We start from the raw sequence: 27,060 nt of genomic DNA, 5'->3' as shown, positions 1-27,060 counted from the left end.
TGAGTTTTTAAAAAATGTTGGTGTTTTATTGTTTTCTTTTATTAAACTATAAACTGCCTAGAGTGACCTTACAGTCAGAAGGGTGGTATAAACTTGAATGAATAGATATAGATATAGATATAGATATAGATATAGATATAGATAGATGGGAAACAATAGGCTTTGTGTATTCGGAGATGTGTACAATGCCTGAAAGTTCTGCTAAAAGCTGATACAGGTTATCCTGCTGGAGACAGGATAGTGATGAGATAATTATATAATGAAATATAATCCTCATACATGAACACAGTCGTTTCACCACTTGGTAAAGAAGATCAACACAAGAACCATGAACTTTCTTCCAATGAGCATTTCTCAGAAATATTCTCAGAAAACAAAGAACAACAACCAAGTATTATTTATCCTGCATTCTGGAAGGAAGAATATGCCATTTATTTATCTTAGGCAGCATTCAATGAAGCAAACAGGTCTATTCTCCTGAGCTCGCCCCAACTTCATGCTGTCAAAATTGTATTAGACATTGATGTGAACCAGAAACAAATGGATCTGTCAGACATTGGTGTGATCTAGAAGCAGAAGCAAGAAGTACATTACGTAGAGGCTGTAAAATATAAGCAGAGCCTTGATTTGGACTCAGCAGCAAATAGCACATGAACCAAAATCCCATTTATAAACTAAACAGTATATCGCTATAGTTTATGGGATTCAACAGGACTGAATATAGGTCATACAATATCATAGCCAATTCCATCAAGTGCTGTTTTTTTTTTCTTTTGTTTTTTTCAAAACAGCAACAGAGGCATGAGGGATACTTGAGATCTGTGGACGGGTCAGTTCAATCAAGGAGCTGCTTCACCCATATTACTTTCATGGGCAATCTCAGCGTGGCAGAGCGCAGATGTGGAAGGGCATGGGAGGTGTTGTCAACCCAATTGCTCGGGTGAGATCCAGGTCTTCTCTAGACATTCCAGGAGGTGGCTGGAAGGTGAATCTCTGCAGGAGGCTCGTAAAGAACAGGAAGAACTCCATTTTGGCCAAGGTCTCACCTGCACATATCCTGCGCCCTGTAAAAATGCCCAGAGCACAAAAACATAGGGGTTACTAACTTTTTGTTATTTCATACAGTTTTTCTATCACCCATCAGCTGAAATCTGGTTGTGCAGTTGTATGCAAGTTGGACCTTTTGGAAGCACATTTTTGCAAGGAGAGAAATCACCAGACATTATTCATTGCAGTCACTTAGTGTGCAGCACAAACAGATGACGGTATGCAAATAAAATAACAGCAAATTGTAAGAAAGAGAACCTTGAAAGTGTAATAAAATTTCATGTTCAATCTATCTCACAATCCTTGAAATGCAGTACTGTACTGTATTGCAGAACATATCTAGCATTAGAACATCTTTTTTTTTTCCCTAGGACGGATTAGCATCTCCTGTGATTGTATTGTTTCAACTCAGTTTACCTGTTGTAGCAGCCCACTCCATATCTGTATGTTTTTGTACCTGCAGAGAAAGGCATGAATGCATCTCTTTTGACAAACTTTCCTGCAGAGTCAAGAAAATGCTCAGGATAGAACTCATGAGGCTTCTCCCACTGTGATTCATCATGGAGCACAGAAGTCAGCAACGGAATGACATGAGTTCCCTGAAAAGGAAGAGGTTGATTTTTAAATAAATGTACAACTCAATTAGCATTTACACATGCTTTCCAATATGGAGCTGATGTTCACCAACTTCTGAAGAGGAAGTTGCTTACAGTGTCATTCTATTGAAAATAGACAGGAATTTCTTAGTCAGGTGGACCATGACTGAAAAGCAAAGTTTGCAACTAAATCAAGTTAATCACCTTTGGAATGAAGTAGCCTTTGAGAGTAACATCCGTAGTAGTTGCATGTGGCAAATTGGTCGGGACGATATCGGCAAACCTTTGAACTTCATGGACTACAGCATCTGTGTATGGCATTCTCATTCGGTGTTCAGTCCTGGGCTGAGCAGTTCCAACAACACCATCAATCTCTGCTTGGACCTTTTCTGGGGGAACAAAAGAATCCTTGCTATCAAGAGCAATTGTACGCTCTTTGAATTTGCATCAGCATGTGTAAAGGCTATATTCTGAAGCATGTATTTCCCACACAGAAGATAAAGTAAGAAATTGCCCAATACAGGCCCCTTAGATGAGACTGCCTAAATAAGTACAATTATTTTGCCTACAGATCTAAATCCTGCCCCTAAATTGATAAATTACCTAGGGAAGGAAATGAAGTTGTGAAGGGAAAAGAGAAAGAAAAAGAAATGTCTACTTTCACTACAACCTGCTCACAGGTTTATTCTTGCCATCTCCTGTTTGACTACATAAATCCAGCTTAACAAGGTTCATAGATCTTATTTTGCAGGTTCCTATGCAGTATTTTACTTTGCAACATCGACTTTCCTTTCACTTCTAGGCACGTCTGCAGCTGAGCATCCTTTTGGCTTTGGCCCAACCACTTCATTAGCTCTGGAGTGGCATTGCCAATTCCTGCTCCAGGTGGATTGCGTTTGGTCAGAACTCTCCACTATGACCTGTCCGTCTTGTGTGTCCCTGCACAGCATAACCCATAGCTTCTCCAAATCGCTCAATCCCCTTTCCATGACAAGGCAGCAATCCATGAAAAGGAAAGAAATATCTCATCTAAGGCAACAGTAAGGAAACAGATTCAGAAAGGCAATAAGTCATATTATATAGGCTTTAACTGCCTAAAATGTCTTTAATTTTCAAAAAAGCTTTCATTTTCTATTTCCTTATTATGAGAACTCTGGTGTTTCACGTATGTTTAAGAAAACTTTTACAGTTTCTGAAATTTAAAATGTTTTAATTTTTCAATGTTACAATGAGTGATACTCTTTTTCATATGCTTTTTGAATTCGTCTTTTAAATAAGCTCCCTTTTTTGATTCAAAAATGGTTATAGTTCTTTTTTAGACTTTGTACAGCTAAAACCTTATAACTGAGGTGTATTTTCTGAGTTAAGTACATGAGTAAAGCTTCAGTATTCAATATATTTTAAGTAATGTTCACTGTTGCTTATAACTATAACGATGACTTTTGAAAGTTGAGCTGATGGGACTGTGACTTCAAAAGTTACATGTTTTTAATACTATTGGATTTACCTCACGATTATCAAATCCAGAAGTTATGTAGAACTAAAACTGGTAAAACTTCAAGTTTTGGAGTTGCTTTGGATTATTTCAACAAAGAAAATCCTTGTAATGAAGATATTGAGATGAGTTTTAAAATACTTGTAAATGATTGTCTGATTTTGTTCTGGAATGAAGCCTTTACTAGGATAACCTCAGCTATGATGAACCTAAAAAACCTTTTGTCAGCTGAAAACAAGAGAGACTTCTGTGATTTGCACAGTAAGACTACTTGTAAAGGAGACCTACAGAGCACCTCCCAGCAATGTTTGTCAGCAAGATTTGATTTGGTGATCCTTGGAACACCTGCTGAAATGGAAGGAGTGATGCCTCTTATTCTGTTCAGTAGATAATGCTTTCCTTGGTGATCACTGAAATATTAACTCATTCAATATAGGAAAAAAGGAAAACTGCTCACAATAATTGTGGGAAACTGTCAAAAACAAAGTTTGCTGAATATGTGTGCAGTCTCCAGATGTGAAAGCGGTTTGCAGAAGTCGATCTACACCCACCAGTGCTAACACATCCCTTGGCACCAACAGCATTTTCTCACCTGCTTAATTCTGGTAACATAGAAATGTGCCCTAACATTCTCTTTCAGTTTTCCAAAGCCCATGTCATACTAAGCTGGCTGAACAACACAGTGAGTTAGTTGTCTGTCTGCAGAGTCAGAGATTTGGAGTGCAGTTCTCCACTGTGCATCCCAGAAACGCCAGACGTCCTGGCCTTGGGCAAGATGCACAGTGCAAGGACGCCCCAGAATAAAGGAATGATAAACTATTTCAAAGTATTCTCCACCTAGAAAACTCTGAAAAGGATTGCCATAAGTCAGAATTGTCTTGATGGCACATGTTCCTTTTAATTATTAATTATTATTAATTATTATTTTTAATTATTATTATTAAAAGGAGCATGTGCCATCAAGACAATAACCAGAAGTTATTATTAACTTCTGAGTGTGGAGCCGCTGCGGATTGAAATGCGAGGTTGCCGTCGGCTCGAAACATGGAGCCGCGGAGCCGCAGAGTTCGCAGCAGGCTTGTTGCAGTTGGCTTGTCCGGGAGCTCAGAAGCTGGGAGCCCTATCTCACTGGAGGCTGGGAGCTCGAGGCTGGGAATACTGCCTCGCTGTTTGAGGAGGCTGGTGAGTGTTCGGGAGTTATAGAGGAGTTGGATGGGAGCGGGATCGACCCACCAACCCTCGAAGAGACCATAGAAGGGGAAAGGACCAGAGGCTGGTAACTCGCGCCTCTCCAGGACCTTGCTGGACTTGGAGAAGATTATTGGAGGGGAAAGGAACCAGAGGGAAGAACCAGAGAGAAAGACCACCGGGGGGAAAAGAACCTAGAAGCTAGTGCTTCACGTCCCTTCCTCCCCCCCCCCAGCTGGTCTCCGGATGAGTTCTTTGGAAGGAAAGGGTCCGAGGCTCGAGGCTTGTGCTCCCTCCCCCCTCCTCCCAGAAGTCAGCTCAGCTAGCATGCCTGAAACCAATGTCTGCAGCCAGGGAGGTTGGACCTTTTGTGCCTGGTTGTGGTGAAGACCTTTAACTTTTTGGCACACTGGTGTGCAAGGCTGTAGGGGGGAACTCAGGGCGACTGTGTGAGAGAGTAAGAGTGACTTGTTTGTCCCGTTCCCTGGCTGGCTAGTCACAATATTGGATCTCCAAGGGACAGGACCCTCCTTAGAACTGGCTCGCTCACTCCCTCTCTTTCGGACCATCTGCAAAGACGCTCTGCCCCAGCATACGGGGCGGGAAGGGCCAGCGACTGAAACAACTTGGCTTACCTTCCAGCTCATGACTAAGACCTCTCTGTTTACCACCACGAGTAATATTATTACTCCATCTTTAGCATCAGCTCTTGCATCTAAAACAACATCGAAATTGACATTGTTGAATGGTCAAGGTTGCACGGAGGAGGAGGGAGGACCAAGACTATATGTGGGGTTTTAGCACGTGGTTTTTCAAAAATTTATTTTAAGTTTATACACATGTGGTTTACAATTTGGCATTTTAATTGTTCTTTTCTTGTATTTTCTGTTTATAGTACATATTGTATGTATGTTTTTTTTGTCTAAGTTTGTTTGCTTTATTTATGTACCGTAATTGATTGATTTTCTTTTCTTTTTTTCTTTTTCCTTTCTTTATTGGATATGGAGTGGAAGGCCTGCCCACCCAGTGAGGGGCCTTTTAACATCTCCGTGATCACGGGTAGAGGAAGATATGGCATTGGCACAGTCCCTACTCATGTTAGAAGAACGATGAACAGATGTTTGCAGGCTGTTCATTGTTCTGAGACTGTGACCAACCCCCAGTATCGAGGTAGCCAGTCCAGCCAGCCCTCCATTCTAAATCTGGTGCTGTTGAATGCCAGGTCTGTATCCAATATACTCCAGGTGATTTACGATCTTATCCTGGAAGAGGATGCAGACCTGGCCTGTATAATCGAAACGTGGATCCATGGGGAGGGTGGCCCTCTCCTGGCTCTCATCTGCCCGCCCAGTTATGCAGTCCAGCACCAGGGTAGACTGGAGGGGCGGGGGGAGTAGCCATTGTTTACAAATCCAACTTAGAGGTTACTAGGCGCTCCTCGGGGTTAAGCCAGGTCTAGAGGCACTCCATGTGTTGGTAGGGGCTAGGGATGGTATTGGGATTTTGCTGGGTTACCGCGCTCCCCGTGACCCAGCAACTTCCCTACTGGAGCTGGCCGACTTTGTCTCCACAGCACTGTTGGGGTCCCCGAGGCTTCTGGTCTTGGGTGACTTCAACTTGCACGCAGGGGCAGAGACTACAGGGCCAGCTCTTGAGTTCTTGGAAACCATGGCTTCCTTGAACATGTCCAAACATGTCATCGGCCCCACCCACGTGGATGGCCATACGCTGGACCTGGTTTTTTTCACCAATAGGAGTGAGTGTGGTCTGGTGGTGACTGACCTCATGTTGGTCTCCTTGTCATAGTCAGATCACCACCTAATAAAATGTAACCTCTCAGTGGCACTCCCGCCTCGCAGGGAGCAGGGACCTATTTCTATGGTCCGCCCCGAAGACTACTGGATCCTGTTGGATTCCAGGAGGGCATGAGAGGTGTTTCGGCTGACCTGGCTGGCGCTCCTGTTGAGGTTCTGGTTGACAGCTGGTCCACTGCTGCCACCAAGGCTATAGACACAATCGCACCTAAGCGCCCTCTCCGGCTCAGAGCTCAGCCTGTGCCCTGGTTCAACCAGGCGAAGGCTAGAGCGTAAGTGGAGGAAGAACCTGATGGATTATAATTGGGTAGCTGTTAGGGTCACAACTAACCTTTACCTAACTAAGGTAAAGGCTGCATGCAGATCATTCTTCGCTAACTGTATAAGCGAAGCATCCAATCAGCAGATGGAATTATTCTGTATAGTTCACGACCTATCCGGAACTGGTTCAGATTATAGGCCTCCCTCTAGTTTTTCACCTGACCACTTTGCAGCCTTTTTAAAATCTAAAGTGGAGGCCATCCGCCGGGAGCTCTCTCCTTTTTAAAATACAGTGAGTCGAGCAGATATGTCCAGCGCTCCGTCTTGCCTGGTGACTTTTGATTCCTTTCAGCCTGTAACGCCTGATACTGTGGCCAGGGTGCTTGATCGCTGTCGAGCCACCACCTCCTCCCTTGACCCTTGCCCGGCCTAGCTAATCAAAGCAGCCAGGCCGATAACAACAGAATGGGCCACGGTAATAATAAATGGGTCTTTCCTTGAGGGCAGATTTCCATCTCTGGCGGATTGCCCGACTGGTGCATGCATGCGCTCGTAATCTCAAGATTAGACCACTGTAACACACTCTACGTGGGGCTGCCTTTGAGGCTGATGCGGAGACTTCAGGTGGTGCAGAATGCGGCGGCCAGACTCCTTACCGGAGTGAGAAAATTCCAACACATTTCTCCAACGCTGGCCGCATTGCACTGGCTGCCCATCTGTTTCTGCGTCAACTTCAAAGTTTTAATGCTTACTTATAAGGCCCTAAACAGTTTAGGACCTCGATATTTGGCGGAACGCCTGCTTCCACCAAGGTCTACCTGGATCACCCGCATGAGCCAGGAGGTGAGGCTGAGGAGCCTGACGCTGAGAGAGGCCCAGAAGGAGAAGGCACAAAACTGGGCCTTCTCGGCAGTGGCTCCTCGCCTCTGGAACAATTTCCCTCCAGAGATTCACGTGGCCCCTACACTGGGCATCTTTAAAACCCAATTTAAAACATGGTTGTTTATCCAGGCCTTCCCTCCAGCCAATTCTTGACTTTTCCTTACTTTTTCTATTTTTATTTTATTGTAGTCGCTTTGTATTATTATTATTATTATTATTATTATTATTATTATTATTATTATTATTATTATTATTATTATTATTATTATTATTATTATTATTATTATTATTATTATTATTATTATTATTAATTTGTTTATTTGTTTATTTGTTTATTTGACAGTGTTTTTACTCTCTGATTTTATATTGGAAGCCACCTAGAGTGGACCATTGGTCCAGATAGGCGGGATAAAAATCAAATAAATCAAATAAATAAATAAATTATTATGTAGAACTAATATCAGCCTGTGCCAGGATAATAAGAGAAAATGAAATGTAAAATGCTCACTTTGGATTTTAGGGTACTTCATCATTAGCAAAAGGCTCCAGCGCAAAGTGGTAGAAGTGGTATCCACACCAGCAGCAAATAAATTTCCCACAACATTTTTTAGATTTTCCTTATGGAAATATCCACCATTGTTCTTCTTGACCTCCTGGAACAGAAAACAACAAGTTCAGTAAACTGAAGTGAGAAACATCCACAGGCATAAAATATAGTAAATAGCCAAGGACTTGGAAGATATACATACAGTCAAGGTCAAGTGTGACACTTGAACAAGGCCTCAGAGCACTTAATAAAATTTTATAGTGTTCCGAGGCCTTGTTTGAGTGTCAGACATTTGTTCAGCTGTGTTCAGCTATTATGGACCACCAGAGAATCAAACTACAAAGTGGTGTTTTTTTTTTAGTCTATTGTAGTGTGTCATAAGTGGACATTTATCCTTGAAAGGGTTAAATAACAGCGAGGAGCAGACCATCATGATAATCACATCAAAGTTCATCTGGGTGTCAAAGTATCAGTCATCTACTTGCTGCTGTCTGGGTCACTAGGAATGTAGTTTCCAATCCTGCTCCAGCTCTCTTCAGAGGATGAGAATAAACCACTGTTTTCACTCATGGTGTCTAATTGTGCAAGCTATATTCATTTCTTTTGCTTCTGCATATCATAAGAATAAAGATACTTCAAAGTTGTTGAGATCATGTAACTTTTGAGAGGTCACAGGTGTGTTACCTGGCTTAGCTGACTCTATGTTGGTTGGCATCTTGCTTACAGTGTACCAGCACTTCTATATGTTTATATAGCCTTCTCTTTGTTTCTTTTTTTCTTGCCTGTCAGATTCTAAAAATAAGAGGCTAATGCAAAATCTCATAGACTCTGTTCCAGAACTTAGACTTCTCTAAACTTAGACTTCTCCCTTACCTTCTTTTTTCTTCCACTCTAACAGACTCAGTGTATTATTACATAAGAGTCTGCTTTGGAAGCGAACTCAGTGCATTCTCTATGGGAGTGGGTACATTTGAAAACTTAATAGACTTTTACATATACTCTGCCACCTACACAGACTTCATGGAAGTTGATGGGACTTCATTGATTGTACATTCTCTCTGTGGCTCATCATAGTGGTGGTAGTGTGTGGGGGAGGGGCTACAGGGATGGTTTCCCTGGGTGCAAAATTCTTTGGGGCATGTGGGCCACCCCGGCCAGTGTGCTCCTGCGGCTGATCCTCCTGCTCCTCTTGCAGCTCCCAGCAGTCCGAGTCCAAGCTGCCAGGGGCACCGGGCCTGCTGCCCGCATGTTGCATCAGAGACAGAATGTGACCTTTGCCTCACAATACTTGCCTTGCCCCAGGTGATTACGCACAATGCCACACCACTGACTCAGTAGTCCGATTTGGTTCACTTGAAAACAATCACAGTGAGGGAAACAATAGAAATACTGGCAAGAAGGTCCTATACTTTAGGTTACAAGGCAGACAGAGAAAAACATCTAAAAAATTACAAGATCTGCCTCATGATGTGAACTGAGGAGCTCATCCTAAAATATTACAATATGCTATCCTCTCCCTGCTCAAACCAAGTGCTCCAGATACACAATATATGCAAACTGGTCACTTTTCTGTAATTCTTTAAAGCATTTTATCTCATCCTTTAGCCAAGAAGAGTTGTGCATGCAGAAGAAAGGTGATTTGTTGAGCTAAATGAATAAAGTTTCATCTCCACGGGTGAATTTAATACAAACTCTTGCTCCTTAAAAGGCAAGTTCTTTAATCTATCAACCAACACTCAATATATGAAAACAAATGCTGCTAGTTCTTCTGATTAAAATAAAGCATTCCCCATTCCATATCTAGTCAAAAGACTTGGTTACCTCTTGTTGCTGGATGAGAAATGTATCAATGAAGCTCCGCTGATCATTTTTATCCAGATCTTTCAGGTGATCTATGAAGGTGGCAGTTATAAAGGCATGCAACTCATCTCTGTTTTTAAGGAGGGTCTTACGAGCACCAAAAAGGAAGCCAAGGGCAGGAAACATGTTACACAACTGAAAGTATGAAAAAGGAAGAAAAGATCGTATTGACAAATCCCAGTACTTTCAAAGAGATTTTGTTCTCAAATGAACATTTTGAAGAGCTTTCACTTAGAATCATAGCATCATAGAAAAGTGAAGTTGGAAGGGGCCTAAAAGGCCATCAAGTCCAACCCCCTGCTCTCTACAGGAATACAATCAAAGCATATCTGCCAGTTGATTATCTACATTTTTCTTAAATGCCTCTATTGTTGGAACACTCACCAGCTCCAGAGCTAACTGGTTCCACTATCACACTGCTGTAAAATTTAGGAAGTTTTTCCTGGTATTCAGTCAAAACTGGCTTCCTTTAACTTGAGCCCATTGTTGTGTATCCTGAACTCTGGGACAACAGAGAACAGATCTTGCCCCTCTTCTGTATGATAGCCTTTCAAATATTTGAAAAATGCTATTGTATCACCCCTCAGTCTTCTTTTCTCAAGGCTAAACATGCCCAATTCTTTCAGCCTTTCCTCATTAGGCTTGGTTTCGAGCCGCCTGGCCTTCTTTCCATTTCCTGTACATCTCTCTCTCTCTCTTTGGTTTTTAGGTCCTCTCTGAGCTTTTTGTAAAACCACACTGGCCTTTTTTGCTGCTTCCCCCCCTTTTTCTTGTTCGACTTGTTTGTAGTTGTGCCTTTAGAATTTTTTTAAAAGAAGCTCTCACCCTTCTTTGGCTCCTTTTCTTCTTAGGATCTACTGCTGTGGGACCTTACTTATCCATGTTCTGAGATTATTAAAATTGGCTTTTTAAAAATCTAGCAGACCTGTGTGGCTACGCTATGCTTTTGTTTCTTTTGAAATCAAGAATTCTAGAAGGACATGGTCACTCTCACCTAAAGTTCCCCTTTTTGCCACTTTCCCCACCAAGTCATCTTTGTTGGTCAGAATCCAGTTTAGGATAGCAAATCCTCTAGTTTCTTTCTCCACTTTTTGTACGGGGAAATTATCAGACACACAGTGCTCCTCCCCATTTCCAAGCCATAGAGCCAGCGTTTCTCCAAAGACAGTTTCCGTGGTCACATGGACAGTGCAACTAGACACGGAACACCGTTACCTTCCCACCAAGGTGGTACCTATTTATCTACTCGCATTTTTACATTCTTTTGAACTGCTAGGTTGGCAGCAGCTGGGACAAGCGATGGGAGCTCACTCCGTCGTGTGGATTCGATCTTACGACTGCTGGTCTTCTGACCTAGCAGCACAGAGGCTTCTGTGGTTTCACCCACAGCGCTACCACATCCCCATAAAAGTGTGACAAACCATCTCTAATTGGAGAAAAACACAATGGTAGCAGTAAATGATGGAGTAACAGATAAAATATCCCTAGGGTGAAGTAGTAGATACGAATATTAGTGAATTATATTAGAGAGGATAACTTACTAAGAGGTATAGATACTGACGACAGGGTTAATAGTAGCTTATTCGTGGATTATGCATTATTAAAAATAGAGGACCCATTTTGGGGCATAGATTGAGTTAAATCACACTAGAAAGACCTTGAGGAGATTGATGGGTTTTAGATAAATTGGCAAAAATCAGAGGTGATGTTTTTTAATTATGATAGTAGAGGAAGAAACTCTTAGGAGAAAAATCTTTGTTAAACTATGCAAGTGTATATAAAGTATTTAGATATACAATAAATATTACAAAAACATCATTATATTTCAAAAAAAGAAAAATTTCATAAATTGAAACAAGTTAAAGATAAATTAAAGACGTTAGGAGAAATATGATTACTGTGTGTGTGTTCTGTACTGTTAAGATAGAACTGACTTATAGCAACCTTAATAAGGCTTTCAAAGTAAGTGAGGTATTTAAGGACTGATTTTACCAGTTCCTCCCTTCTGCAGTGAGTTTCCAAGGCCAAGTGGGGATTCTGACCTGTTTTCCAAAGTCCCAGTCTGTTACTCTATCCACTACAACACACTGGGAATACTGGCGGTATAGCCATGTGTAAAATGGAGGTGTTACTTGAGATTAATTTATTATTTATGATGCTGCTAATAAACGTTACAGAGAAAGAGTGGAAAGACTGGCAAAATATAAACAATAAATTTTGTAATTCTGACAAAAGAACAAAGATCAATACAAAGTGTTGGTATAAATCTCAAAAATTAGGAGGGTTAGGTTTACCTCATATAAGGTTAAATAGAATTGTATCGGTTGTATAGAAAAATAGTTATTCCATGAAACTCTTTATTATATGCTGTAATGAAATTAGAGAATTTTCCAGAAAATTTGAAAGGAAATTTGGAAAAAGTACTATGAAGGAAACAAGTTATTGGAATTAAAAAATGGTTGGAAAAGATGAGCAATAAAGAGGAAATAAACAGATGTGTTAAGAGTGGAAAATTGTACTGGTTTACAAAATTTGAAGAAATTGTGTTATAGGAGGAAAGAGAAAATGAGAATGAAAGAATGAAAGGGACAACAAGCTTTTAAAGAAGGTTTCTAAGTTTTTATAAGATATAGGAGTTTATAAGATATCAATCAAAGCAGAGGACCAAGAGGAGGCTTTAAAAACATTATAGGAGGTAGGTCTAGGAGCAGAAATAAGTATTGAGAGGTGGGAGAATATATAGAATAAAAGAATTTTAAAATGTATGTCTGTAAGGGTAAAAGAAAACTTATTATTAATAAGTTGGAAATGTTACATAACACTGGTGAAATTGTATTGTATGAAAAAATATTCTAATTTATGCTGTAGATGTGGTCAGGATGTAGGCACTTATTTTCATATGTGATGGGAATATGAGAATATATTAAAATTTTGGAAGTTGTTTTTAAAGAAATAAATGAAACACTAAAGTCAAATTTAAAAATATATCCTAAAGGACATCACTTCTGCTTGGGAGGGATGAGCAGCTAAGAACTAAACCTCCACACCGCTGACATGATAAATAACTTTTAAAATGTGTTTCTTCCTTCTGAAGGCTGTTTTTTTTCTGCATAAACCTTCGGAGGGAATAATAAGGAATGTGTACCTCTAGTTAAATTCTCTAAAGACTGTGTTGATTTAAAGTCAAATACTGCTTTCGCTTTTGAGTCTGATAAGCTGTTAGAGTTTTTTAAACCCCTGCTTCTAATGAAAAGCTCTCAACAACAATATTCACTCCCAATTATTCTTCTCTATGCCACAGAGGAAGTATAAGGCTGTTAAAACTCCTGCTTGGACAAGAGATAAAGCTTTAGTTAAAACTTCTGACAAACGGATCATAGCTTGGAATGCTTGATGAGAGTAGTTTCACCAGCCCAACGTGAAGATAAACAAGCTAAACAGGAAGCAATGGATGAACTGATGTGGATTGTGAAGGATATGTCCTGAAAAATGAGTCAGGAGTTTGAGCAAGCAGAGAGAGGGGCCAAGTCTATTGAAACAAGTATTAATAAGCTTCAAGATCAAGTTTCAGGAATGACACAGGAGTTGGAAAATGTTAAACAGAAAGTTAAACAGCTGGGATACAGGGCACAAGCAAATGAAAGAGGGATAAGAATGATGGATGAGAGAATTAGCAAAACAAACAAAAAGTTGATTTATCTGGAAGATAATTCCAGAAGGTACAAAATAAAAATAAAGAGTTTTCAGTTGCAACATGGACAAGACCTCAAATAAGAGATTATAACCTGGGTTAACTCCAAGATTTATGAGTTGATTTTTTGAATTGGAGAATGTCTATGAAGCTTGTTGTTACATACAGCACTGATGTTACCTGTCTGTCATGGGTTTGGAGGGAAAGTTCCATCCTATGGGGAGTGGAAGGCGGGACATCAGGAGGAGGGGCTGTACTGTATATATATGTGGAGCGTGTGTGGAGAAGAAGGAGGAGCTGGAGGAGAGCTGAGAGAAGAAGCTGGTGTGGGAGTCTGTGTGTCAGACAGGGTACTACTGTGTGTCAGTCAGTACCAACCTGATAGGTTCAGGTGTCTGTATGGTTAGCCAGAACTGGTAGGTTCAGGGTCTGTGCTTTATTTAAGAGTGTTCTGTGTGAACCAAACTGGTGTATGTATGATTGAGACTAAGCCACGTTACTGTATCTTATTCACTTGATCATTTTATTTTCCCTGTGTGTTGTTTAAATAAACCTTGTTCTTTTATTTGTTTAAAAATCCATCCCTGGTCTGTGTGACTCCTTACAGGGAATGGTTGGTGGCAGCTTAGTGAAACTGTGGCATATCCCAGTAGGTCTGGGTTTGTCACACTTGTTACAGCAGTTTTGATCAAAAACAATCTCAAATACCAATGGCATAATCCTGTTTTGTTTTGTTTTAATTTGGAAAGACCAGGTTCTGTTTAAAATCTACTCTTGTAATGAAGATAAAGACCTGTTGAAGGTGTGGAAACTCTGGCAGGTAGAAGAGGAAGGTCAGGAGTTAATCCTGACTTCAAGCAAAAAAAAAAAAAATAGAAGAAGAAGAAGACTGAAGCAGAAAGTACTAGATTCCTGAAGGACTAGAAGATGTGCCAACTGTTGTTTCTTTCCCTTCCAAATCTTTTAATTCTCCTCATTTTTATTTTTCTCCTCTCTTTTCCTCATTCATTCATATCAATTTTTCTCTTTCTTTTTTCCTAGTTTTTAGTAATATCTATACTAATTATATTAATATTAGATACCAACAACAATAATAAAACTAAAATTGTTAATAACTCTGGATTTTAATTGTTTTTTAAACTTATGATTACAGGGGAGAGAGGGGTGGAGAAGGGGGCTTCAGTGTTATCAAGTATTAAGAAGAAATACGAAAAATTAATAAAAAGAGCAGGGCAAGGTTCTGGTTGTAGTTCCGCCAGACGGCAGTGGCATCCCCCTCCTACCTTGTGCCCTCGCTAGTAATTATGGCAGGGTTATATGGTGGCATGGGAAAAAGATATATGTTCACTAGGCTGTTAGGGATAAAGTATTTTATGTTTGGGTTATGCTGAGATTAAGTTTTAGTCTATTTTTGTTATTTTGGTGGGGGTAGGGGTTGCACACAGGGGCTGGTAGGAGGAGAAATCTTGAACTCAAATTGGTAAAAGAGTAAGACTAGCTACGTTAAACATGAAAGGCTTGGGACCAACAGTGAAAAAAAGAAGAACAGAAGCATTATTGAACAAAATAAAGTGGACAATGCCTTTCTGCAAGAGACTCATCAGTCAGAAGATGGAGTCAATGAACTAAAGATGAATAATATACACATTTATGAAAAAAAAAACTTTGGAACATCTAAATCTAGAGGTGTGGCAATTATAATTTTGTACAATTATGAAACAGGTAGTAAAAGATTGTAATGACAGATTTATAATAATACAGGTTAAAATGGGTTTGGAAGAATATACTTTGGTTAATGTGTACGTACCTAATAATAAACTAGGAGATAAACAAGGAGATTTTTACAATATGGTTATTAAAGATTTTTTTTTAACTTTTAAAAATTAATTTCATTTCTAAAGAATAAAAAGACAATCGACCATATTACAAATAGTAAATACAAAGTTATTCCCCACAATTCTCCAAATCACATATATACCATTCCCCATCACCATTTAAAGAAATATCAACCAACAATCTAAATTTCTTTTCAATCTACATGTCTCAAAGTCTATTTTGTCTGCGTATTTTAATAATGGCTTCCAATATTCAGTGAATTTACTGTTGCTTATTTCTCCTCTATGTAATCTAACTTTATTAGTCATTTTTTTCATCAGCAATGAATGTATGCCATATTTTACTTGTAAATGCTTGCAATGAGAGATCTTGGGGTTTTTTTCCCAATTTTTAGCGATTTCAGATCTTGCGGTGCCTATAAGATTTGCAATTAATTCTTTATATTCTAGTTTCTCATTTCCTTCTGTGAATAATGAAAATAACAATAATGTTTCATTAATATCTATTTTTGATTAGTCATTGTCTCTATCCATCTAATTACCTCCTGCCAAAAAGCTTCTATTTTGGGGCAACTGATCCACATATGTTCCAGAGCTCCTTTTTGTCCACAGTTCCTCCAACATTTATCAGATATATCTTTATTAATTCTGTGTAGCTTTGTAGGGTATAGATGCCACCAATGCACTACCTTTAGAACTGTTTCTTTTGCACTTGCTGATATAGATTTATATGGGTATTTTTCCAAATTCCTGTCCAAATTTCCTCAGGTATATTAGAGAAGGTAAAGAAGGGTTATGTTATTAAGACAGGGGATTTTAATATAGTTATGGATAAGATAAAGGAAAAAACTTTTCTATGATCTCAATGATGTTCTTCAAAGAAACACAATATTGAGCAAGAAGGAAAAAATAATCAATTGAAGGATATTTGGAGGGTAATGAAAGGTAATGAAAGAAGATATACTTATTTTTCAGCAGTATATAATAGTTACTCTAGAATAGGTTTTATATTCACATCTCAAGATTTAATTTCTAAGATAGTTAATATTGAAATTAACTCCATAAAAATAACAGATCATGCTTTGATGTCAATGGAAATTGAGATTTAAAAAGATTATAAAGACTCTAAAAGGTGGAGAATGGAGGTAATAGAAAAGATAAAGAAAGAATGGTTAGAATTATGGACAATAAATGAAGCAGGAGATATGAAATTAGGCCTGTTATGGGACACAATGACAGCAATCTAAAGAGGAATAACAATAAGAGAATCCTTTAAATTGAAAAAAATTAAGGAGAAAAATGCGAAAAAATTGGAAGACTTCAGAAATTTGGAAACCAAGGGTTTGTTTAGAACGATAGAACAATTTTGGTAGAAATTCAGGCTACGTGAAAGGAACTAGAAAACTTAGAGATAGAGAAAGTTCAGAGGAATTTGATGTATATAAAGAGCCATTTTTTAAATTTAGCAATAAATATTCAAAATTATTAGATAGAATGTGCAAAAATAGAAAACACAATTGGGGTAATTAAAGACAGAACAGTTAAGAGATGTAATATAATGAAAGATAAATTGAAGATTTTTCAAGAATTTTATCATTTATTTATTTATTAGATTTCTATCCTGCCCTTTTAGACAAAGTCTACACCCGGTTTCTTGTTCTTTCTTTCCGGGCCGCTCTTGGTGTTAGGCCTCTCAACCGTCCTTCCTGGCTATGGTGAGTGATTCAGGTAGATCTAGGTGGGAGAAGGCGATTTACCAGGTATCGAGGTCCTAAACCATTTAGGGCTTTATATGTCATCATCAACACTTTGAAGTCAATGCAGAAGCAAATGGGCAGTCAATGCAAGGCAGCCAGAGTGGGAGAGATATGCTGGTACTTTCTCACCCCACTAAGGAGTCTGGCCACCACGTTCTCCGCCATTTGAAGCTTCTGCATCAATCTCAAAGGTTGCCTCACATAGAGCGCATTACAGTGGTCTAATCTTGAGATTAGAAGTGCATGGATGAGCATGGTGAGAGCCCCGCCATCAAGATAGGGTCACAGCTGGGCAATCAGCCACAGATGGAAATAGACAGAGTGGGCCACAAATGCCACCTGGGTTTCCGTGGTAAGCGCTGGGTCCAGATGTATCCCCAAGCTGCGCACCACACTCTTTGTGGTGAGAGTCACCCCCCCAAAGAGAGGGAGTTTCCCAAACTGCCAATGGAGGGGCCACCCACCCTCAAGACCTCCATCTTGTCTGGGTTCAACCTCAACCCACTCAGCTGCATCCATTGCAGCACAGCCTCCAGACAGCACTGAAGGGACAGAACGGCATCCACTGAGGTAGGTGAAAAGGATATGTAGAGCTGAGTGTCATCAGCGTACTGATGGCACGAAGTCCCACACCCCCTGATGACCCCACCCAGCGGCCTCATATAGATGTTAAACAGCATTGGGGAGATGATCTACCCCTGTGGGACCCCGCAATTGAGGCTCCATGGAGCCGACACATTCTCCCCAAGCTGCACTCTCTTGGGACAGTCCCCCAAGAAGGAACGGAGCCAGGCCAGTGCCAGGCCACCAATTCCCAGCTCGGAGAGCCTCCCCAGGAGGATACCATGGTAGACGGTATCAAAGGCCACTGAGATGTCAAGGAGGACCAGCAGAGACACTTTGGCCCTGTCGGCCTCCCTCAACAGGTCATCCATCAGTGCAACCAGTGCCGTTTCTGTGCCATAGTGCGGCATGAAGCCCGACTGGAACGGATCCAGCGCATTGGTTTCATCTAAAAGAGCCTGAAGCTGATCAGCCACCACCCTCTCGACCACTTTGCTCATGAAAGAAACATTGGCAACAGGCCTGTAATTGCCAATATCACCCACTGCCAAATTTGGTTTCTTCCTGATGGGCCTAATGAGTGTCTCCTTGAAGACCAGGGGAACCTTGCCCTCCTGGAGAGACCCATTAATTATCACTGTGACCCATTCCTTTATTATAGGCCTGGCTGCTTTGATTAGCCAGGTTGGGCAAGGGTCAAGGGAGGAAGTGGTGGCCTGACAGTGATGTCTACCATGTCTGGCATCATAGGCTGAAAGAATTCAAATCTCACCAGGTAAGACGGAGCGCTGGACATCTCTGCTCGATCCACTGTATTTAAAAAAGGAGAGAGATCCCGGCAGATGGCCTCCACTTTAGATTTTAAAAATGCTGCAAGTTGGTCAGGGGAGATATTAGTAGGAGGCCTGTCACCTAGACCAATTCCGGATAGATCACAAACTATACGGAAGAGTTCCGCCTGCTGATTTGAAGCTTTGCTTATCCAGTTAGCTAAGTATGATCATCTAGCAGCCCGCGCCTTAGCAAGGTAGTGGTTAGTTGCGATCCTGACTGCTTTCTTATTATAGACCATTGGTTTCCCTCTCCATTTGTGCTCTAGCCATCTCCTGTTTCGCTTCATAGCTCACAGTTCATGATTAAACCAGGGCCCTGGCCGAGCTGTGTGTCAGAGAGGGCATTTAGGAGTGATCGTATCTACAGCCCTAGTGGCGGCAGCAAGCCAGCCATCAACCAGAGCCTTGAGAGGAGCGCAGATAGATCAGCTGGAATCCCTCTCATGGCATCCTGGAATTGCAATGGATCCAGTAGCTTTCGAGGGCAGACCCTGCTCCCTGCGGGGAGGGAGAGCCACTGAGAGGTTACATTTTATTTGGTGGTGATCTGACCATGACAAGGGAACTGAAACAAGATCAGTCATCATCAGACCACACTTGCTCTGCTCAGTGGAGAACAAAGTCTGCCAGCTCTGGTGGAGAGGTGGCTGGGTCACGGCAGCGCGATAACCCAGTAATATCCCAATACCATCCCTGGCCCCAATCAACACGTGGAGGGCCTCCAAGCCCAGCTTCAGCACTGAAGAGCGCCTAATAACCTCCAAGGTATTTCTATAAACAATGGCTACTCCCTCCACCCCTCCAGTCTACTCTGGTGCTCAACTGCATAACCAGGAGAGCAGGCAAGGGTCAGAGGAACTCCTCCGAACAGATCCAGGATCTTATAGGCCTATATCTCTAATAAATCGAGATGCCAAGATTTTTACTGCTATACTAGCAAATAGACTGAATAGATTTATAGCAAATTCTATTAAAGAGGATCAATGTGGTTTTATAAAGGGAAGACAAATGGATAATTCAACTAGGCAAGTTTTGAATATTATATATGAGGTAGAAAAGGTAAAAACAAAGGCAACTGTTTTATCACTAGACATATGTAAGGTCTTTGATTGGCCAACATTAAAGCTGCATATAAAGGGTTGGGGATTTGGTAGAAGATTTATAGGAGTCATAGACCAATTATATTCAGATAATTCTTCAGAAGTAATAGTTAATGATGGTGTAGACTTTGTCTAGAGGGGCGGGATATAAGTCTAAATAAAGTAAAAAGTAAAAAAGTATGGTGTAAATTATTGACTGAGCAAACTTGAAGGGTTTAGCTGATATGCTTAAGGAGAAAAACGTTGCCAGATTGAATAACTGGATTATTAAAATGAGATTGTAGGATCAGATTATAGTTAAACTTCAAACTAAAAAAATATCATGGTATAACTATATCCAATTAGATAGTTGGACAAATGCATGGTTGAAAACTAAGGGCAAATGTAGAGAATGTACTAAGTACAAACAATTTATATCATCACATGAAGACATGCAAGAAAGATGCTTTGATAAAGGGAGTAGTAAGTAGAATTTATAACTTAATTTTGGAACAAGAGGAAAAAGAGACAGAAACAGAAGGTTTGACATCAATTTGGGAAAATGATTTAAATACAGAAATTAAAACAGAGGACTGGATAAAAATTTGAAGGATGAGAGTTTTAAGATTAATGTCAGTAAGAATAAAGGAATTTAAAAAATTAGTTTAAGGTGGTATATGACTGTGGTGAAATTGAATATAATAAATTCAGACTATTCTAAGGCTTGCTGGAAATGTGATGAAGAAATTGGAATGTATTATCATATGTGGTGGGAGTGTAAATAGATTCAGAAATTTTGAAAACTGATTTTTAAGGAAATATGTGATATATTTGGAAAAGATATTGAATTCAATTCTAAAATTGCTTTGTTGTCAATTTTTGATAAGATAGAATGATTATTGTTCAAAGGAACTAATTTCCAATTTTATGACAAGTACTAGAATATTAATAACTAGATTCTGGAAAGATAAAAATGATATTAAATTAGAAGATTGGTATAATGAAGTGTGGGACATTGCATTAAATGATAAATTGACTACTGAACTTCAGATGAAAAGAGGGGAAATAAGTTCAAATATTTTTATGCTATTTGGGGTAGATTTGTTGAATTTGTATTAGTGAAAGGAAAGGGAAAAGCCTCTAAACAACAATCAATACAATTTTGGAAAGGAAGCTCATATTAGAAGTATTGTTCTAAGGGGTCCCATGGGTTTGTGACACATGGTAGTTTAGATTGCATAGTGAGTATTTTGTTTTTTTGTATTTGTTTCATTTTGAAATTTTTAATATATATTTTTAATCTCTCTCTCTCTATCTAAATCTATCTATCTGTCTGTCTATCTGTCTATCTGTCTATCTATCTATCTCCTAAAATAGTATTTTTATTAATATTTGGAGTGACCAATGGTAATGGGCAATGAAATAATTGATTACAAATTTATTAACAGTAGCTAAATTCATAATAGCAAAAAAACGGAAAGCTAAGTATGATCTCTAGTTAAAATGAATGGTATAAGCAAATTTGGAACATAGGTATTAATGCTAATTAAATGTGTAATATTAACGTAAGGAAAGGCCTAACATATTAGAATTTTTTTAGAGTTATATGGGGAGAAGTCATCGATTTTCTATTAAGAATGGGAAAAAGTTGTGTATCTCTGCAAGCATCAGTGTGCTTCTGGAAGGGAATGGGACTTCGTAATTGGAGGGGAAAAAAGGTATATCCAATGGTCACGGAGTGGGGAGCACATTTGTTACTACTATCACACTCTTTACCATGAGGCTGGTACAGAAACTTCTGCAGGTCCAGAATATGGCAGCCAGATTATTGAAGAAATACCGTTAGATGTCCCCTACCCTGTTAAGTTTCTGTGACAGCTTCAAGGTCATGATGTTAGCATACCAGGCAGGACAGTTGAGATCTTTGATCCTGAGAGAGGCCTGGAAAGTGGTCTGGAATAATTTCCTCTGGAATAATTTCCCACCTGAAATCCACCTGGCCCCTTCACTGGGAATTTTTAAAGAAGATTTGAAAACATCGCTGGTTAAACAGGTTTTTCTGCAGATCACATCATCATAATACAGAGGTTTTTCAGTGCTTACATCATCTGTTATTTTCAGGGGGGGTGTTAGTCTATATCTTGTTGTGTTTCTTTTAATAAAAATTTAAAAAATTTAAAAAGCACATAATTAGGCGAACATCATGCAATTGAAGGAAAAAAGCAGTGAAATGAACAGTGAGAACTGCAGCAGAAACACCAAGAAAAAAGTCTCTGCCTGGTTATGACCTTGGTCTCTTTTAGCATTTTTCACAGGGAACGGAAGAGGAGTCAGGAATGGGTCTGATCCAAAAATGCTCACAATGAAACAAATCTCTTTTAATATGTTTTCCAACTGTCAAATTTAGAAATATGGGACTATGTGCAGTTATTAAGTACATAATAATATACAATTTTATTTCCTAATACATCAGGTTTATAATATTATCTTCAAGAAAATTTTCTTTCTGTTAACCTGTGACTTGGGAATCATTATAACAACCATTCCTAATCTTATGGCTTATTATCTGTGGGACACCCCATGCAGTTGCTGTCACAGTGGCACGTTGGAAAAAAAAAAGATGTGGAAACTGGGGGGGGGGAGTAGTAGTAGGAGAGTCTTAATTAGGCTGGCTCCCCCCTGACTCGGCCTCTTTCTCAGTGTGGCGTCGCAACCCACCCGCCCACCCTTTAAGAAGTAAGAGTGAGAATAGCGGGTCACTCCAGGGCCAGATGGGAATTTTTGAATTGTTCCTGCAATTGGCATGCGATTGCAGTTACTAGGAAATGTCAGGTTTGCACATTTAATAGGTCACAACTGTGGGTAGAGCGAGAAGTAAGAGCTTGATGAGTTCCAATTTTGACACAAGAGGAGGGTGACAGTCATCCCATTTCCCTGGTTGGTGGAATCAGGAGTTGTATGAAGTGCAGCAGTGCAGCTGCGGTCATGAGGCTCAGTGACTGAAGCACTGGGGGGGGGGAGTCCTGCAGATTGGAGGCTGAAGTCGTGCTAAACAGAGATCAACATGCTTCAGTAATAGGAACTTGCACTTGGTGGTCTGATCCGAATGTATCAAGTTTTTAATAAGGTCTGTGTTTTCAACAAGTTTTTAATAAGGTCTGTGTTTCTTAGCATAATGAGTTAGATTTCAAATTCTGCATTTTTCAGTGAATCCTGAAGAGAGACATCCACATTGGATGGTCCACCCTAGATTGATTGTAAATATGGTTCAAGAAAAAGTAGCTCAATTACCGTGACTGAGGGGCTCCCAAAAAGCTGCATGTTTTCATTAATTAACTGCAGCAGTCGTTGAAATGTGGGATCTTCATATTCAAATCGCTTGCCAAGTAGAATGGACACTATAATATTGGCAACAGCTGCATTTATAATTGTGGTGGTCTCAAAAGGTTTTCCTATTCAAAAAAGATTAAAACACAATATTTAGATAAAATGAAATTATGCAATGGGAATTTCATCACGAGTAAACGTCCCTCTCACTTGAGGACACCAATGTGAGTGTTTCCATGTGAACATTGAATGCACATTAGAATTTGAAACTCCATTCCTCAGTATTTTCAGGTTTTGAAGCTAAGAAATACTAAAAAGAACTGTAACACAGGAATTATTTAGGTGTATCAACACACCAGAGACATAAACAAATGATTTCCAAAGAAAAACCTAGGAATTCCTGTTCCAGGAGTAAGTGATACTGCCATGTTCAGTTGCAGGTACATAGTCCAGAGTTCCAGAAGGGAAAGATCACCGCACCCACCTTGGTAAGATTCAAACTTCTTTATCAGGACTTTGCACTCCTCAACAATTTTGTCTTCTATGGATCTCTTGCCCATTCCATAGTCTCGCAATGTGGTTAAGGCAAACCGCCGCATCACTTTCCAGTTCTCACCATGAGAAACAGTGATACCTTGAGGAGAACAGTCAATGACACAGTTTCTAGTTAGTCCCAAATGAATATCACTCACACTGCAATTATAATGAGAAGCACAAATGGAAAAGGTGACAACTTGAGGACTGTAAAAAATCAGAGGGCTGGGGTGAAGGAAGCAATGTGTGAGACCACAGTTTGTCCCATCTGTCACTCAAAAGCTCACTTCAACAGTCTGTTAATTCCACTAAACAGCATCACCTCCATTATTTCCCTTATGATGCCCTGTGAAACTGAACGTTGTTCTTCTATCTACAATGCATAGCTTCCGCTGGATCTCTCCTGCTCATCTTTAGAGTCAACTTCAGATCTGACTCCTACAATCATTACCCAACCTCTCACTTCACCAGCTCCCTCAGTCCTCCTGATGGTGGAAATGCTTCCCTCACTTCCCTTCTTGTGGATTCCTTTCCTACCCCATCTAGTGAAACTCCTATCATTCTGTTCCATGATTTCTTAGTGCAACTCATACCCACAGCCACCAGTAGTTTACCCCCATTTGTCAACCTTCTGCTTTTTGGGCATAACTATGAAGTGAAAGGATTGTCAAGAGAAAGGACTTCACCAAAGCCATTTGAAAATTCTTCAATGAGTTGGATGACGGGCCTCTCCGCAAATGCATCAGCCTGGTTGACCAGAGCCTCTTTTACCGTCTCATACCCAGTCAGGACCACAATCTTCTGGATTCCCATTTGGAGTCTGAAGACAGGACCATACTGTTTAGACAACTGAAATTCAAGGGAATAAAAAGTGAAATTCAATATAAGAAAAAAATGAGAAACATAAGCAGCAAACTTTCTGACCATCAGGAATGGAGATAGATTTGAATAATCTTCCTCAATTTCAAAACTAATATCATTTCTGGACACCATAGTTCAAGAAGTATGCTAACAAATTGGAACAAATTCAGAGGAGGGTAACAAGGATGATCAGAGGGCTGGAAACCAAACATTATGAGGAAAGTTTGAAAGAATTTGGCATGTTTAGCCTTGAAAAAAGAAGACTGAGGAGTGATACGATAGCACTTTCCAAATATTTGAAAGGCTGTCATACAGAGGAAGGGCAAGATCTGTTCTCGAACATCCCAGAGTGCAGGACACGCAACAATGGGCTGAAGTTCAAGGAAGCCAAATTTCAGTTGAATATCAGGGAAAACTTCCTAAATGTTAAAGCAGTATGACAGTGGAACCATTTACTTTGGGAGTTGGTGAGTGCGGACGTCACTTCCGCTTGGGGGAATGACCAGCTAAGAGCTGAACCTCTGTATCGCTGGCATGGTAAAAGATCTTAAAATTCATTTCTTTTTCTAGAAAAATGGTTCTTTTTGCATAAGTCTTTGAAGGGAAAGCTAAGGAACTTGTATACTTAATTAAACTCTCTAAGGACTGTGTTGTTTTAAAACTGAAAACTACTTTCATTTTTGAGCAAGAAGATAAGAAATAACCATTTGAAGGATACAGTATTTGGAGAGAACCTAAAGGTGATCAAAGAAGATATACTTATTTTTCAGTAGTACATGTCAACATTTAATTTCTAATTTTGCACATAGTTACCTACACTGAAGGCTGAAATGTTATATCCTCCTTGCCTTGCATGGAAGAAAAGAACAGAAAATGTTACCTTTAGCATGCTCCTAAAAGGCCTTTTCTGATCCATTATGAGAAGATTTCCAACAAGCGGTAACGGCCAGGGTCCTGGGGGAAGAAGCTGAGAGCTGTTCTTCCAGAAACCCCTAGTTTTCAAAAGCAACATCATCATAAGGCCAAACAGGAACGATATTGAAACAGGAGTAATCCAATCCATTTCTATTTTCTGGTATCCCGTAGTGCTTACCATCCAAGTTGTAATACAATTTGATTAGGAACATTACTTGCTTCTGAACTAAATTTATATAGAGAAATATTTATTTTCCTATATAAGGTTCAGTTATTTCCTCTGGTAAATCATTAAACATATTAACTGAAACTAGGGGCTCCACTTTCCCCCAGTATTTTTTCTCCTACTCATCTTCCAAAATCTGTACTTGATAAGTTATCCTTTAATTTGATGACTGAATGATCACAACTCCCTATTTCTCCCAGTGAAACTGTGGCCAACAGGTTAAACTCCTGAATTCTAGAAATTAGATGAGCTCATCATAGGCATCCTTCAGTCTCGAGAGACTATGCTATCGTGCTCTGCATGGAGGACTTGGAACAGCGTCTAGTGTGGCTGAAAAGGCCAATTTGAGAGAGACAATCCCTTCCACACTGCAGATAAAAATACAATCTTTCCCCTGTCCAGCTCCCTGATTTTGCTGCTTTTGTGACTGTCTCTTTGCCTCAGCCTGCTGGACAAATGTCTCTTCAAATTGGGAGAGGCCGTGATGCAACGCCTGCCTCCAGGCTGAACACTCAGATATCAGGGTTTCCCATCTGTTGAGATCCATTCCTAAGGCCTTCAGATCCCGCTTGCAGATGTCCTTGTATCGGAGCTGTGGTCTCCCTCAGAGGCAGTGTCCCTGCACTAATTCTCCATACAGGAGATCTTTTGGAATCCGACTGTCAGCCTTTCTCACAACATGTCCAAGCCAATGTAGACATCGCTGTTTCAGTAATGTATACATGCTAAAAATTCCAGCTCAATCTAGAACTACTCTATTTGGGACTTTGTCCTGCCAGGTGATACCAAAAATATGTTAGAGGCAACACATATGGAACGTGTTCAGCTTCCTCTCCTGCTGTGCATGAAGGGTCCAGGACTCAATGCAGTACAGGAGTGTGCTCAGGACACAGGCTCTATAGAGCCTGGATCTTGGTATATGTCGTCAGCTTCTTATTGAGCCATACTCTCTTTGTGAGTCTAGAGAACATGGTAGCTGGTTTGCCAATGCGTTTATCCAGCTCGACATCTAGGGAGAGAGTGTCAGAGATCGTTGAGCCAAGGTACACAAATTCATGAACAACCTCCAATTCTTGTGTAGAGATGATAATAGAGGGAGGTGAGTCCACGCCCTGGCCCATGACTTGTGTTTTCTTCAGGCTGATAGTTAGTCCAAAGTCTTAGCAGGCCTTGCTGAAACAATTCATGAGTTGTTGGAGATCTCCCCCTAGTTTCTCACCTGACCAGTTTGCAGCCTTTTTAAAATCTAAAGTGGAGGCCATCCGCCGGGACCTCTCTCCTTTTTTGAACACAGTGAGTCGAGCAGAGGTGTCCAGCGCTCTGTCTTGCCCAGTAACTTTTGACACCTTTCAGCCTGTCACGTCTGATTCTGTAGCCAGGGTGCTTGATCGCTGTCGAACCACCACCTCCTCCCTAGACCCTTGCGTGGCCTGGCTAATTAAAGCAGCCAGGCCAATAACGACAGAATGGGCCACTGTAATAATAAATGGGTCTTTCCTTGAGGGCAGGTTTCCTTTTGCCCTCAAGGAAACACTCATTAGGCCCATATATGAGAAACCTAGTTTGGCAGTGGACGAAATTGGCAATTATAGGCCCATCGGCAATGTTTCTTTCATGAGCAAAGTGGTCGAGAGGGTGGTGGCTGATCAGCTCCAAGCTCACCTGGACGAAACAGATGCCCTGGATCCATTTCAGTCGGGCTTCAGGCTGCGCCATGGCACAGAGACGGCATTGGTCACCCTGTATGA

At 40.3% G+C, this 27,060-nt stretch overlaps 1 protein-coding gene across 1 annotated transcript; it reads right to left on the bottom strand.

The window, feature by feature from the left end:
- On the bottom strand, positions 1–26,438 carry LOC110071111 (cytochrome P450 2K1). Its single transcript, XM_073004252.2, has 9 exons — positions 25,052–26,438; positions 23,997–24,159; positions 23,261–23,410; positions 22,741–22,901; positions 9,652–9,825; positions 7,792–7,936; positions 1,848–2,032; positions 1,505–1,646; positions 1–1,064 (listed from the first exon to the last, which is right to left on the bottom strand). Exons 1-9 carry the CDS (start codon positions 25,265–25,267, stop codon positions 880–882), a joined length of 1,521 nt encoding a protein of 506 aa, XP_072860353.2. The 5' UTR covers positions 25,268–26,438; the 3' UTR covers positions 1–879.
- Positions 26,439–27,060: the final 622 nt, after the last annotated feature.

The sequence above is a fragment of the Pogona vitticeps genome, chromosome 1 (assembly GCF_051106095.1).
Source record: "Pogona vitticeps strain Pit_001003342236 chromosome 1, PviZW2.1, whole genome shotgun sequence".
NCBI lineage: Eukaryota > Metazoa > Chordata > Lepidosauria > Squamata > Agamidae > Pogona > Pogona vitticeps.
Note: the sequence above shows the minus strand (reverse complement) of the source record. Positions and strands in the feature narration are given on the sequence as shown.